Source organism: Salminus brasiliensis, chromosome 10, assembly GCF_030463535.1.
Source record: "Salminus brasiliensis chromosome 10, fSalBra1.hap2, whole genome shotgun sequence".
Taxonomy (NCBI): domain Eukaryota; kingdom Metazoa; phylum Chordata; class Actinopteri; order Characiformes; family Bryconidae; genus Salminus; species Salminus brasiliensis.
In genome coordinates this window covers 5,356,751-5,373,362 of record NC_132887.1, presented here as the reverse complement: position 1 = coordinate 5,373,362, position 16,612 = coordinate 5,356,751, and the positions used below count along the sequence as shown (strand labels likewise).

General features: G+C 44.1%; 1 protein-coding gene across 2 annotated transcripts in view; it reads right to left on the bottom strand.

Annotated features, from left to right (window-relative positions):
• The window catches only part of adck1 (aarF domain containing kinase 1), a 223,748-nt gene that overhangs the window by 77,241 nt on the left and 129,895 nt on the right, over nucleotides 1-16,612 (bottom strand). For both annotated transcript variants that reach the window (XM_072689029.1, XM_072689028.1), the window contains exon 7: nucleotides 13,566-13,682. In XM_072689029.1, the coding sequence (XP_072545130.1) occupies nucleotides 13,566-13,682 (117 nt within the window). The remainder of the gene's footprint in view (nucleotides 1-13,565; nucleotides 13,683-16,612) is intronic.

Here is a 16,612-nt window from a genome sequence, read left to right as displayed (position 1 = left end):
TTGGCCTCAACTCCACCCGCCATGTGTGGAGGAAGAAAAATGCTGCCTATGACCCCAAGAACACTGTGCCCACCGTCAAGCATGGAGGTGGAAGCATAATGTTTTGGGGGTGTTTCTCTGCCAAGGGTACAGGGCTACTTCACCGCATCACTGGGAAGATGGATGGAGCCATGTACCGCACAATCCTGAGGGACAACCTCCTCCCCTCTGCCAGGGATCTGAAAATGGGCCGTGGTTGGGTCTTCCAACATGATAACGACCCTAAACATACAGCAAAGGCAACAAAGGATTGGCTCAAGAAAAATCACATTAAGGTCATGGAGTGGCCCAGCCAGTCGCCAGACCTCAATCCGATCGAAAATCTATGGAGGGAGCTGAAGGTCAGAGTTGCCAAGCGACAGCCCACCAACCTTCAGGATTTAGAGAGGATCTGCAAAGAAGAGTGGGCCAAAATTCCCCCTGGTGTGTGTGCTAAACTTGTGGTTAACTACAACAAACGTCTCACCGCTGTGCTTGCAAACAAAGGCTTTGCCACTAAGTATTGAGTGTGTTTGGCAAGAGGGATCAAATACTTATTTTCCTCATTGAAATACAAATTAATTAAAATATATTCTTTAAAATTATATTCTGGATTTTTGTCTTGATATTCTGTCTCTCCATGTTAGAATATATCTACCATTAAAAGTGCAGAAGGATAGTGTCTTTATTAGTGGGCAAACAAAGAAAATCAGCAAGGGATCAAATACTTCTTGGACTCACTGTAACTAACGCTCTTGTCGCTGAATGCAATCGAATCCTCACAGCAATGCTCGTCCAAAATCAGAAAACAGAAAGCCTTCTTCCCTGGACAGTAGAGACAGTTTCTCCAACAAAAGCAGGACACACTCTTTAATAGCCTTGATTTCAGAAGAAGCAATGAACGAGCAGGTGTCCCAATACTTTTGTCCTTTTAGTGTATACTGGGAAATGGTATAATGGAGAGAATGGATAAGAATGGAATGGTGTTTATTTGCTACTTTTCAGTAAATATATTTATATTTTATTGCCACCACCCCTGTTAGACAATAGGTACTGTAAAAACCTGCCAAAAAAATTTACTTTCTGTGGATAAAATAGAAAGTAAACAAGAAAAACAGTTAATTAGGGACATTTTTTTATGTTATTATATAATCAGTCGTTCAGCAGTGCATAAAATAATGCAGGTATGACCCAGGCCAGCAGCTATAGGTAATATTCACATCGACCATCAGAACAGGGAAATATGTGATCTCAGTGATTTCAAGCATGGCTAGATTGTTAAAGCCAGACGAGGTGGTCTCATCACTCAGAATAGAGAAACTAAATCAGTGAGAGAAAATTCTGCAGCAAGCGACTTGTTGATGCCAGAAATCAACAGAGAATGATCAGACTGGTTTGATCTGACAGAAAGGCTACAGTAACTCAAATAAGCACTCTGTGTGACTGAGCTGAGCAGAAAAGCATCTCAGAATGGACACCACCACGTCCAACCTTGAGGCAGAGGAGCTACAACAGCAGAACCACAGACCTTGTGAGGCTTCACTTCTGTCAGCCAAGAACAGAAAGCTGAGGCTGCAGTGGCTCAGCACAGTCTCACCAACACTGGACAGCTGGACAAGACTGGAGAAACATCGCCTGGTCTGATGAATCTGGATTTCTGCTGATGCTCATAGGTGGCATGGTCCCATTTGGCCATGGCCTCACCCTGCATTGTGTCGAAAGTCCAGGCTGGTAGAGGAAGTGTACTTTCAGCTTATTAATACCAATCGATCATGTCTTTATTATGATTATTTGAGCACTATTGCAGCCACAATTTGCCCATGTTCTAACTACCACTTCCAGCAAGATCACAATGTCACCATGGCACAAAGGACAGGGTCTGTTGGCTTGTCATTTGATGGTATCTGCTGACCAGGCCGGCCTACACTAATGCTAGTTACCAGTTACCTAGCTATAGTCAATAAACAAAGCATCTAAGCTCATTAATACCTAAGATTCACCTGCCCTTCCCACAGTCAACAAACTTCGGCATGCACCGTTACTGGCAACCGATGTGGATGTGAGCAATGGGGACTACAGTCTGACCCTACAAATCAGACTTGGTCACTTGCAAGCCTTGGTAAAGCCAGCGTCAATTTTTAGACCCTCTCTGAGCACATACTGTGGCATCAAGCCAGATTTTTCACAGTGCCTGCTCAAATACATACACCTGTCCATCAACATGACCCAACAGTTCTCCATGCTAGCGCTTTTCCCGGCTCTAACACACTCGACTCAATGCAACCGGTAATGGTCTTGCCCTTCATTTGCAGAGGTGTGTTGTAGTAGGGACAGAAACAGGTAGAGCGTGGATGGGATTGGGATCCACTGGTTTCAAAAGCCTGGCCAGACTTCTTCAATCTACTTCTGCGATTACTTCACAACCCATAACCAGCCAAACATGGAAACCTGTTCCCTTTCCTCAGCACGCAGCATTCGGGTTGGTGCGATAACCTCTCTGTCTAATAAAATTTGTCTGAACACATGCTTTGGGAGCCACGCAAACCAATGCCAGTATGAAATTTAACATTGATTGAAATTTCACAGCACTAATTTCCCGCAGGGTCTTCTCCTATTTGCTAGGATTTCTTGGCAACTAACTGAAATTTAACCGAATTGGAAATCTAGAATGCCTCAGTTGCTGAGGCTGGGTTTGCGTGTGCAGTCAGAGAACATGCAAACAATGTGTACATCTGCATACAATAAACAATAAAGTTGTTCTTTACACTGGGTCAGAAATTCATGATGAACGGAAACAGAAATGCTCCTTTGACCTCCAATAAAGGCCGATATCTAATCTAAACCACTTTGTAGATACTATGTCCAAATGTTTGTGGACACCCCTTTTAAGAATGTATTCAGCTACTATAAGTTGTGCATATTACTGGCACAGATTTGCAGCTTGTCTAGTCCCTGTAGAGACGTACTGCCGATAGATAGATAGATAGATAGATAGATAGACGGACGGACGGACGGATGGATAGACAGACAGATAGATCACTTTATTTATCCCACGGGGAAAGTCAGTTTTTACAGCAGCAAAATCAAACAAGAGGGCAGCATAATAAAGGCACTTAAAACTCTCTGAAACTCTCTGGAGCCCTACCCGGTATTAGTAGTACTAGTGTTCCTAATAAAGTGGTGCTACAAAAACAAGCTGAACTTAAAGAAGCTCCTTTTGTTTACACCATGATTTTGATTCATGAAGGACTGCAAGCACTAATCTCTCTTATATAATTATTAATAGACAGCTTATGTTTCTATCACAGCTTGTCTAGTCCCTGTAGAGACGTACTGCCAATAGAACATAATAAACATGAACCTATTGGCACCATGCTGCCTAATGCCAAGCGTGGGCTAGAGGGGTATAAAGCCCCCCAGCATTGAGCTGCGGAGCAGTGGAAGAACTGTGTTCTCTGGAGTGATGGATGGTATCTGAAGTCTACTACATAAGTACTGGAAGCTTACACCAATCAGCCATAACATTAGTACCACCTGCCACCTATATTGACTACAACAAATCTGATCCTTCGAGGCATGGGCTCTATAAGACCTCTGAAGGCGTCCTGTGGTATCTGGCAGCAAGACCAATGTTAGCAGCAGATCTTATGCCTTCATGGATCGCACAATGAGCCTTAGGAGCCCATGACCCTATTGCAGGATTTGGAGCACTTTTGGTACGTACTGACCACTGCATACTTGGAACAACCCCCAAGACCTGTTAAAGATGTTCTGACCCAAATGTCTAACCATCAGAGTTTGGCCTGCCTCAGATTCGTATGCCTGCCCAACACGTTCATGACCTCCAAGAACAGACTGTTCACCTGCTGCCTCATATGTAGAGCCACCCTTTCACAGATGAAGCCACTGTAGACGAAGGTTATCAATGGTTTTCATGTCACCTGTCAGTGGTGCTAATGTTATGGCTGATCGGTGTATAGCCCAGCAATATTGTACCACTGTAGTTTTGAAGGAACTGTTCAATTATGTTCACACAAGCAGAGTTTGAAATAAAGTCTTCAGGCCGGGGTGTTTAAACACCCTTCACAGGTGCAACCCCCCCCCCCCACACCCCCCTGATCTGTTACCCCCTGCTCAGAGCCTCAGCTTTACCCCCCATGGCTGCATCTTCTCGAAACAAAGCGTTTCTTTAAGCGGCCGCACCGCTCCCCTTTTCAACCTGCTCCTGCAGAGAGCCCGTCTTAAAGCCAAAGCCCATTCAAACAGCACGTGTCTCATTTACTAATACCACGCTCACTTCTGCTGAACTTCTGAAACCTTCTGTGGAAAGGCACTCACTCCCTCTACCTTACACACACACGCACACACATACACACACACACATACTAATATAAAGTGCTTCATGAAACGCCTACCAAATGAACTGAGAGGGAGGAAGTACATTTTAAAGAACTCTAAATGAGTCTGATTTGCAAAAGCCGCTGATTACGCTTTAACTAAAGCTCTGGGTAAAAGCTCTGCTGTAAGATTATGGTGTTGAGCTGTTCGAGTGTTCAGAATGATGATCTCTGCGCTGTTTCATGGCAGGTTCTGCAAGAGTCTTTGCATTTATGAAGAATCTTGCTTTAGCGTTGTTCTACAGCATAACTAAGCTACTAGCCAGCAGGCAGTCCGAGCTCCTCTTCAGCCCCCTTTCAGCACCGATGTTTGTGGACGCCCCTTCTAATGAATGCATTCAGCTACTTGAAGTTGCACCCATTGCTGACACACAGCTTGTCTAGTCCCTGTGTAATAGACTGCCAATAGAATAGGACTCTCTGGAGCAGATATACATTAACCTTTTGGCAGCATGCTGCCTAACGCCAGGAATGGGCTAGAGTGGGGGGTATAAAGCCCCCCCTCAGTGATTATCCAACATCCTGACCTCACTAACACTCTGGTAGAAAGCCTTCTTTCCTGGACAGTAGAGACAGTTACTCCAACAAAAGCAAGATAAACCCCTTGATTGCAAAAGAAACATTGACTAAGCAGGTGTCCCAATACTTTTGTCCATATAGTGTATTTGAAAAGACTGGTGACTGGTTTTACTGGCTGCATTAGTACAGCACAAAGTTAGAGTTAGTGCTCAATTGTTCATTAATCCTTTCCAACAGGGAAATCTGAGGTCAACCTAAAAGGCCCAACGGACACATGAGCGCACACACAGGACTGGCCAGGTAAAGTTAACTGGGAGACGAAACACTGCAGACATGAGAATAAGGCGGGGCTATTACTGCCACTCCCTCCCCATCTGCTACTCCTCAGTGGGAGCACTAATTAGGATGTACACTCCGCAGGACGCTGCTCTGGGCGGCTACCGATGTCGCCCATACTCAAATCAGCCACAGAATGTACACTATATGGACAGAAGTATTGGGACACCAACTCATTTCCTGTTTTGCCTGAAATCAATGCTCTCACCAAGAGTGTATCCTGCTTTTATTGGAAAACTCTCTACTGTCCAGGAGGAGCCTTCTACTCTCTACAGGGAATAGCCAAGCTGTGTGTGTGTGTGTGTGTGTGTGCATTTGCACATCTCTTGCGTGCAAAGACTGCTTGAATTCTGCGATTATTAGACATGGCCAGGCAAACTGAAGTGTATGCAAATACCCTTAATTTAGGTGTGATGTGCATTTTAATCATGTCTGATTGGCTTGATTAGAATTTTTTAACTGTGGAGCAGAGGGGCATATCGAGGAAAAATGTGTCTTTGTCTCAAACATTATGTCCTGTTTGGTGTGTTTGTGCTTGGTGTGTGTGTGTGAGAGAGTGAGAAGGAAACACCTTCTTAACTTCCAATGGACGTCAATGTAAAAGATTCTTATTCAAAAAAGTCATTTTGGAACATTTCTACTGGTCCATTTTATAGAATGTAAATAACAACAGCCAAAAAGTCAAAAACAACAAACATGGAGATACAAGGATTTTGTCTGGCAGAAACAATGTGTCAGTATGTATACTGTTGAACTATGGTTAGGTTACACTTAGGTTAGGTTTAGGTTAGAATTAGGTTTAGGTGTAGTAGGTTAGGTTTAGGTTAGGTTTAGGTTAGAAATAGGTTTAGGTGTAGTAGGTTAAGTTTAGGTTAGGTTAAGGTTAGAATTAGGTTTAGGTGTAGTATGTTAGGTTTAGGTGTAGTAGGTTTAGGTTAGGTTAGGTTTAGGTTATAATTAGGTTTAGGTGTAGTAGGTTAAGTTCAGGTTAGGTTAAGGTTAGAATTAGGTTTGGGTGTAGTGGGTTAAGTTTAGGTTAGGTTGAGGTTAGAATTAGGTTTAGGTGTAGTAGGTTAGGTTTAGTTTAAGGTGTAGGTTAGATTAAGTTTAGGTCAGAATTAGGTTTAGGTGTATCAGGTTAAGTTCAGACTGAGCTTTGGGTTCAGGTTATAATGTTTCACTGGTTGGTTGTATCATTCTCTGCTGTGTGTCTGGGTTGCGTCAGTCATCGGTGCAGATGTTCAAGGGGGTGATCTATATTTACTGCACATTGTACGAATCCTGAAATGCTCTTTTAGTCACATATGTGTGAATTTCTCTCAACACCAGGCTGATATAACACCATTTTTGCCAAGAGTGCACACAGTTTACTGTCCACAGGCTGAGTTCTCTTTTAAATACATAAATGCATTTTTCAGGGCTCTAGAAGTGCTGATGACCTTTTGATATACTTTAGAAAAGTGCACTGCGTACACAATTACCACAATCTCACTAATTTACCATCGCACTGAACACTCCAAAAACTTCGAAAAGGACTGAGCGTCTTCAGGTCTCTAGCCTATCGAGTCACTGATGGGAAAAATGTATTCTCAGTCAGTTGAGAGAAAGACTGTGTGTGTGTGTGTGTGTGTGTGTGTGTGTGTGTGTGTGTTTGTGAAGAGACAGAGAGAAGAGTATGATAAATGCCTGATGCCCATCCACTCAGCTCCCCTCCCCAATCGTTCAAAGGTGTGCTTTGCCCTTTTAGCATGGCTCAGTGGCTTATGAGGCCAGACTCGGTGTGTATTTACCTGTCTGTCAAGCGCACTGATGCCTGCATGTACAACGATAAGGAAAGGTTGATGTTTAGAGCCTGCGCGGGCTTCGCAAAACAAACCCGCACCGAGCGTGCATATTAATTCAGCGAGACAAAAACAGCGCTGATGAAATATAATGGCAGAGTGAGACGCAAACAAAGCAGGTGCTAAAATGATTCCATTTATTAAAGCGAACAAAAGCCAGCTCAAAAGCACCGGCTTTCAGGAGCCAGTTGAGCACCAATTTTCGCTCTGCTTTCTCTCTTTGTTTCTCTCCCTCTCTTTCTGCACTGAGGAATGAAATTAGATGCTCTAAAGAATAACGCTATATTCTGTAGCTTTCTGTGCTGCAGAAAAAGTGCTGATGGGTTCCTAATACAGGCACGTAAATAGAGAGACCCTGCGGTAAGAGGCCATCTTAACACAAGCATCTGAATACAAGCAAAACAGTTGGAGGAGAGCGAGCAGTATTCTGGGTCTGCAGGTACGTGATGAACGGCTTCATTATAAATGAAGTGAGGCACTCGGAACAGCAGGCCGGGTAGTTATAAAGCAGATTCCTGTGGATGGGATAAGTGGTTAATCTTAGAAATACTGCCGTTGTAGTTCTGGCTTAAGCCTCTGGAGCCTACCAACCCGCAGGCGCGGCAAATTTAATTTTCGAGCTTTTCTCAACGTTTCTCAATTTTCAGAGCTCTGCTCTCTGCATTGCACCTTATTGCTGGATTGTAAGTGACTCACATCCGGAGTCAAGACGGGTGGAGATACTCGCCTCTGCCCCTCACCTGTTGGTTGGTGTGGCGTAACAGATAACACCACTACCTGCCAGTGAGCTACCACACCACGTGGGAGACTGGGGTTTGATTCCCGGTCTGGGTGACTCTGGGTGCTGCGCTACACCAATCGGAGTCCTTGGGCAAGACTCCTAACACTGCATTGGTCCACCTCTGTAATGTGAGTAACCTTGTAAGTTACTCTGGATAAGAGCATCAGCTTAATGCAGTAAACGTAATGTAAACCTGTTAATGGTGCATTCGCATCTTTATACCCTACTTTATTCATACAGTCCACAGCTTTTGTGAAACTAAGACTCTGGTAAACTCATTTCTATTCGTCCACACGAGTAAAGAGACCATTTTTATAGGAAATATTAAGAATTTCAAAAATCTGACTTCCGTTTCTAAGATTTAGGGTCAGAGAATCTCGTCACTCTGAGATCCAGGTCGCCTGAGCTGAGCTGAGGTTGTTCTGAACATTTTCATATAAGACATGTGGGGATTATCGCTTTTCACCCTAATGTCATATCTGCAGTGTACAGTAGGGCTGAACAATTTGGGGAATTCGGGGACACAGACACAGCAGTGTTGCTGCTCTAGTGTTTAGACAACACTGTGTCTGTCCACTCACTGTTTACTCTATTAGACACGCCTCCCTAGTTGGTCCACCTTGTAGATGAAGGTAAAGTCAGAGACAGAAGCTCTGTATCTGTTGCTGCACAGTTTGTGCTGGTCATCCTTTGGTCCTTCATCAGTGCTTACAGGACGCTGCTGCCCACAGGGCGCTGCTGCCCACAGGACGCTGTAGGCTGGATATCGCTGTCTGATCCACTCGTACCAGCACAACACACACTAACTCCACCTCCATCGTGTCACTCAGGGTCACTGCAGTGCTGAGAATGCCCCACCACCCAAATACAACCTGCTCTGTGGTAGTATGTATAATAACATAACTAGATGATTATAATTCTTCTTCTTCTTATTATTATTATTTACTTACTTGGATAACTTGCACAAAATGACCTAAAAAAATGGCTTGTACGACAACTTCATGTATTTTTTGTATTACTTATTACTGTAATCAGCAAAAATATGACATTTTACCCAAATATTTTGATTATCAAAAAGGCTGTAGAACCAGCTAACAGAAATATGATGAATTTTATACTTAAATAACTGTAGATTTGTGAAGTCTCCCACTTGTGAACCTCCCTAAACATCAAATTAACCAGCAAAAAGCACAATATTTGGATGTGTTGGGCGTGAGGGCGAGGGTTTCTGCATCAGTCATGTTGTTTTATCTTTGGCGATGGGGCTGTAATAAGATCAGCAGGGCTGGAGCTGATCGGAGCATTGTGAAAGAGTGAATAGGGGGTTAGGAGGAGTGTTTACTGTGTTTATTTTATTTTATTTTATTTTATTTTTTATTTTTTTTGGGGGGGGGGGGTGTCGATGTCTTCCCCTAGCTATCTGACAGAGAGATAACTCTTGCTTACTCCCACCATCATCAAATAACAAGAAAATGATAATGCACTGGCAATCTCCCCACCAAATGCCCCTGTGTGAACAGACACCGGCCTATCGATCGATAATCCATTAGCATCCGTTCTCTGTTCTGCGCCGGGCCCCACAAGAGTCTCGTCTCTGCCTCCCCAGTTTATCGCTCCTGTCCTCCCTATGCCAGCCACACACCAGCTCTTCTGCACACACACACTTTTAGTTGCCCACTGTTGCTGGAATGCTATGGAAAGAATTTCAGCGATGATCCAATCCAACATGATCCAATCTGACAAATCGCTAACACTCTTTTTTGTAGGCTTTCCCCAACCGACAGACCCCCTTAACTGTAACGCAACAGTTTTGACTCATTCTATTCACGCCCCCAACATCTGCATTCACCCATCCCAGTAGTTAAAGCCTTGGTGTGAGGCTTCTCGCAACAGCTACATCGGGAGAACATGGAAGCTAGGCTAAAAATGCTAGCCCACCAGGTGAAGCACAGCTTGGAGAAGGGCTCAGCGAACTGCAGGTATTCGCACAGTAACTGGGAAAAGAGCCATAAAGAGAGCGAGAGCCGGTGAAGCAAGCAGGTGCTAGCCTGATGCTAAAAGCTAACCCCACCAGACCCATCTTCAATCTCTTTAGCTTGCAACCTTTACCATGTTGACTGGGCACAGAGAGGACCCAGAGAGGACAGCAACACTATCCGGTCTCGGGAATGATCCCGGAAAGATAATTGCACTTCTTGTTACAAGTTAAACAATGCTAGGCTAGGCTACGCTATGTGGCTACCGTGGGCCGTAATTAGTTAGGGTAAGCCAGCCAATAAAATTAGAGCATATCATATATTTTACGAGCCCACCATGAACAGAAAGTCAGAGTGTTTTACCCTAAGGTAACAATAACAGGGTGGTAAATAGGCTTGTTAAACAACAGCTGAGCTTTTTCATCTCATGCAACGTCACACACTTACTATTTACACATCAAATGGCTTAAACACTCAATAAATGCACTCGTGGAACCTTTGCTGTGGTTCGAAACGAGACCCAGTCAGGTTACAGTCTGCAGCCCAAATCCACTCTCTACCAGGGCATGGATGTTCATACACTATATGTCCAAATGTTTGTGGACACCCCTTCTAATAAATGCATTCAGCTACTTCAAGCCACACCCATTAGTAATACATATGTGCGAATGCACACACGAAGCTTGTCTAGTCCCTGCAGAGTAGGGCAGGAAGTACTGCCAGTAGAATAGGACTCTCTGGAGCAGATAAATATGAGCTATTGGCACCATGCTGCCTAATGCCAGACGTCGGGTAGAGGGGTATAAAGCCCCCCAGCATTGAGCTGTGGAGCATTGGAGCTGCTCCATCCAAGCCTTCCCTGGAAGAAAGTGAATGATGATTGAGCAGGTGTCCCAATACTTACCATACAGTGTACTAATGCCTCTGTATAATGTTTTATATTTCACACACAACCCTTGTATCTCAATTTTCGCTGTTTTTCACTTTTTGACCTATTGTAAATCTGGCATCTGCTCTCTGCAGTCAAGATTGAATGATAAATGGACCAATAGAAATGCTCCAAAATGACCTAAATCTTTTTACATTGACTTCCATTTAAATTTAGAATTTTTTTTTTTTTCCTTCTTGTAAATTTTCATTTTGGAGATACAGGGTTTTTGGAGGACATCAAATATATAACAGTGGCAATCAAAATTTCAAACATTCATATGTCCTACACAGATGTTGATCAGCAGATATGTTTGGAGAAACACCACACAAACATCACTTCCAGGCGACGGAGTGAGTTTGAGGAGTGAGGAAGTGAGGAAGTGAGGAAGTGATGTCATGTCCACACAATCACCAGATTTAACCTGAATGAGCTTGTAGGACTGTGTTGGGAAACACGTGGAGAAGATAAGCCCTGCCATGACAGAAGGTGTGTGGACAGCAGAGAAGAACTTGCAAGAAGCAGTTTATTTAGACTAGAGCTGGGCAATATGAGGATATTTCATCATATTGTGATTAATTTTGTTATTGTGATACAGAGTAAGCTTTTCTAAGAATATGGAGGAGACCGTGGGTGCTTAATAAACACTGATCAGCTGCAGGTTTCATTAATAACAGTGTAATTAGACTGATTTAATTAGACAAATACACAATTAGTGTATTCAGCACAGAAGAGGATCTATTTTTAGTATGTGATTACTAATCATATATCACGTGTCTTTAAATATCGTGATATAGTATTTTTACCATATCATCCAGCCCTAAATTAGACAATTTTAAGAAAACACAGAAATATGGGGTCAGAGAAGGACCTCAGAGATGTGTGTGTGTGAAGGACCTTTCTTTCTTTCCCAAATCATTACAAATATGATTCTTTATGGAACCAAAACTGGTTCTCATATGGCATCACTCTTAGAACCATTTGCAGTACCTTTATTTACAGTTTAAGGGTATACATGACACTATTACACTATTAAAAAAAGGTAAAGGTAAAGGTGCATGTATTTGTCACTGTACTATGTACAGCGAAATGTGTCCTCCGCATTTAACCCATCTGTGGTAGTGAACACACACTCACACACACACTAGTGAACTAGGGGCAGTGAGTACACACACACACCCAAAGCGATGGGCAGCCAACTCCCAACGCCCGGGGAGCAGAGAGGGTAAAGGGCCTTGCTCAAGGGCCCAACAGTGGCAGCTTGCCAAGCCCGGGAATCGAACCCACAACCCTGTTATCAATAGCCCGGCGCTGCATGCCTGTTTTTTGGCCTACCATTCGGGTTGATTTGAGAGCAGTGGCAGTGCCGGTGTAGTTAGCCAGCAGCGACTGTGTTACTAATAAACAGTCTGACTTATTGAACCGCTTTTGTTAAACTTTTGCGAGTATTCAAACATTTCAAACATCCAAACTCATCCCCACTGAACACATCCACTGCGTAATGGTGGAGCTCACCTCCAGACTAGAGTTCACCTCAGCGAAAGCAGGCAATTAAACTGCACTCGCTTTCGGGCCAAGCCCTGCACTGACAGAGGCGGCGGAGCGGAACAGACCATCAGCGGAAAACATCCATCAACCCCCCCCCCCCCAAAAAAAAAACGTCCCGCAACATTAATATGAAAAAGAGATTCCTTTAATTCTGTGTTCATCTGAGGGCAAAGGGAAAGGAAACGCCATTAAGGCGGCGATACTGCGAGCAAATCCAGCTGTGTTTGGGAAGGGAAGATGACAAAGCTTTGGGAAGGTTTCACGTATATAAAAACGTGAGGGATTCGTTAACGGTTACGGACGCTTTCAGGCTCTGGAATGACCAAACGATCTCGAGAAACTGCTTAAACTGAGCGACACAGGGGGCAGATTGGCTCTGAGAGATCTGGGGTTGGATTCACAACAGTGTTAAGTTTCTTAACTTCATATTTTATCTTCATACTGAAAGTTTCGTTATTCTTCATCTTTTATTTATTTATTTTTACATTTGTTTTTAAAGTTCTAAGGAAGAATATGCTAAAAATAAATATGCTGTAACCCTGCTTGCATTATTTTCAATGAGGGACGGTGATTTTGGCAATGCAAATAGTGGGCGGAGTCAGCAGAGCTAAAAAGTTGCCCAGAGATTAAAGATTATGCAAATTATTAGTTGAGCAATATGGCGATTAGCAATGGGAACAGAGCATTGAGCTGCAGGCTTTGAATTTGAATTTGGACCTTAGAGATTTGTTCCTACTAGAGATGGAAGAGGAATACTGCCAGAATCTAACAGCATCAAGCCGGAGCTCCTGCACTGGCCGGTGGTACTCGCCGTGCTCGGCCCAGGCATGAACTTGGGGCTTGGACGTTTATGCACCCAGATAGAAGGACGACGGAGCTCTCTCTGCAACCAGACGGCAGCAATCGCCAGAAACAAACTCAGTAACCTACGACTGGAGAAAACACAGCGCCTCTGCTGGCTGTTTGGAGTATGACAGCCCATTTTCCTCCTTAAATGGTCTTTCCATCTCCGGTGTCTGCAAATTCCAACAGCCGGCAGGACCTTTCTATTCAGCACATGGAGTAGCTGAGTTGTAGTCGAGCTAATGGTGAAGGTAATGTTAACAACGCTATTGATTATCCTTTTATCATGTTTATCTTTTTATATCTGAGAACAGCACTGAACAGCATTCTCAGTCCTTCCTAAGGTTTCTCTGCGTGGCTGCGTGAAGGCTCTCTCACCTCATTGACGTCTACGTTGTGCTTCTTTATGTACTCTCGATCATTGACCTGCCCGCCTTCCATGAAGTCCATGGTCAGAACACGCTTGTTCGAAAGGTCCCAGTGGATTTTCGGTACCTGAAACAGAAACGACGCTTCAGAAATCAGTTACGGAAATCGCATGCCTTGGGACTCAAATGACTCATTGCACACAATAGTTTTCTTTTCTATTGATCGGACGTGTAACTGTAACTCTGCCAGGGCAGAGCAGGCCATTGACAGTCTCCTCACTGCAGTGTACACAAACTTTCATCGATTCTACTAAAGGATGTCATCAAGTGCTATTCGAGGCCGCAATTTCTGAAGCCCATCTGCAGCCCATTCATTCCTGACCCCGGCCCAAAGTGTCATTACCCCTAAGGACCGAGTCTGCAGGGCTCTGAAACACACCGCTGTTATCCTTTAGACTCTCCTGGCTCTGATCCCACTGATTTGACTGGCAGATTAATTAACTGATTGTGCTTTTTAAATGGGAGCAGTCGGACTGCTGTGAGGTATTCAGAGCCTCTGTTGTTTGTTTATTTGCGTTTGGTACAGAAGTCCCGGCTCTGAATGCGGAAGCCTCCCTGAGTCGGAGCGCCGGGCTGCTGGAGGAGCGCTGCGAGAGCACAGCGGAGGTGCTGAGGGTTTTAATATTTCAGAAAAATGAGCATTTCTGTCCCGGTGAGACTCGCTCGCCGCACTTCCTGACGAGCATGTGAAACAGACAGGACAGCGAGATTGAGAGAGAGAGAGAGAGAGAGAGAGAGAGAGAGTATATGAAAGAGAAAGTGAGCAAGACAGACAGCAAGAGAGGGATAGTTCATCTGTGTCAGAGAGATATAGAGAGATACAGATAGATAGAGAGAGAGAGAGAGAGAGAGAGAGAGAGAGATACAGATAGAGAGAGAGAGATACAGATAGAGAGAGAGAGAGAGAGAGAGATACAGGTAGAGATACAGAGAGAGAGAGAGAGAGAGAGAGAGAGAGAGAGAGAGAGAGAGAGACAGATAGAGAGAGAGAGATACAGATAGAGAGAGAGAGAGAGAGAGATACAGGTAGAGATACAGAGAGAGAGAGAGAGAGAGAGAGAGAGAGATACAGATAGAGAGAGAGAGAGAGAGAGAGAGAGAGAGAGAGAGAGAGAGAGAGATAGAGAGATACAGAGAGAGAGAGAGAAAGATACAGATAGAGAGAGAGAGAGGGAGAGAGAGAGAGAGACATACAGGTAGAGATACAGATAGAGAGAGAGAGAGAGAGAGAGAGAGAGAGAGAGAGAGAGAGAGATACAGAGAGAGAGAGAGAGAGATACAGAGAGAGAGAGAGAGAGAGAGAGAGAGAGAGAGATACAGATAGAGAGAGAGAGAGAGAGAGAGAGAGAGAGAGATACAGATAGAGAGAGAGAGAGAGAGACAGGTAGAGATACAGATAGAGAGAGAGAGAGAGAGAGAGAGAGAGAGATACAGATACAGAGAGATACAGATAGAGAGAGAGAGAGAGAGATACAGATAGAGAGATAGATAGAGAGAGAGAGAGAGAGAGAGAGAGATACAGAGAGAGAGAGAGATACAGATAGAGAGAGAGATACAGATAGAGAGCGAGAGAGAGAGAGAGAGAGAGAGAGAGAGAGAGAGAGAGGGGGAGAGAGGGGGAGAGAGAGAGAGAGTGTTACTTTAGGATACTGAAAATCACTATACAATCACCTTGCTACACAATATCAACCACTTAGCAACACTATTGCAGCAACACGGGACACTATAACAATCACTTGGCAACTCAACAGCAACCACCTAGAAGCAACACTGCAATTACTTAGTAATCCCATAGCAACAACCTAGCAACATCAAAGTAATCACTGAGCAACAACATTGCAACCACTTAGCAACACCATATTAACCACCTAGAATAGCTCAGCAACCAGCAGAATTACACCCACTTAGCAACACCATAGCAACCCCATAGCAACACCTTTTTCACCACTTAGCAACACCTGTGACACCATAGCAATCTGTTAACACCATATCAACCACCAGCACAACAATCACTTGTGAAACCATAGCAACCACCTATTAACCATCTAGAAACACTTGGCAACCAATGAGCAGCAACACTGCAACCACTTGAGCGCACCACAGCAACCATGAAAGAACTCCATAGCTACCATTTAGCAAAAACAATTCACTCTAGTAACTAGGACCTTTTCTAGTTGTTAATAATAATAATAATAATAAGAAGAAGAATCTTCATCGTCATCATCATCACCACAGAGGCTGGATCTCCTACTAGAGAACTTCTCAGAAACCCAAACCAACTAACTTTCCCAGTCCGATCACCTGACTTCTCCCAGTTCCTCACGAGGTTTGTCCTCTGGCTGATAGGAGGGTCCGGCTGTGGCCTGCATTTGTGGCTGGCCCTCCACAACGAGCCCAGGATGCACCTTATCATTCAGACGTGAAACAAACACAGCTGGCCTACCTAAACAGAGACGTTCCTCCGTCCTTCGCTGCACTGCAAAGAAAAATAAAAAAGAGGACGCCACATGCTCCAAAAGGCAAAGCAGACATGTGATTGCGCCAGGCTGTATAATCGCGCTTGTTAAACAGCGCGAGAGCCAGTCACGCAGCAGCGGGGATTTGTTCCCGACACTGGGGCCGCGGCTCTGCTGTCAGGAGTTTAGAGAAAGCTAATATTGCACAGTAAAGCTGCAGATCCGCAGGTAAGACCCTCGCACTTCTGATTAGTCCCCAGGGCCAGCCAGGTCTCTTTGTTATTCATTAAAAATGAAACGGGGCTCTTTGCGAGAGCGCTCTGCAATTGTTATGACAGATTATTTACCTCGCAAAGTCGTCTTACCGCAGGGAAATATAGGCTTCCTATAATGCAGGGCGGATAGCAAGGAGAAAATTACTGCTCTTGGCGTGAGAAACACTCAGCCTTATTCCTGGTATATAGAGCAGTCACACACATACAGATTTACTAAAATGGAGATACACACACACACACACACATCTACACACTGTTAAAAGTCA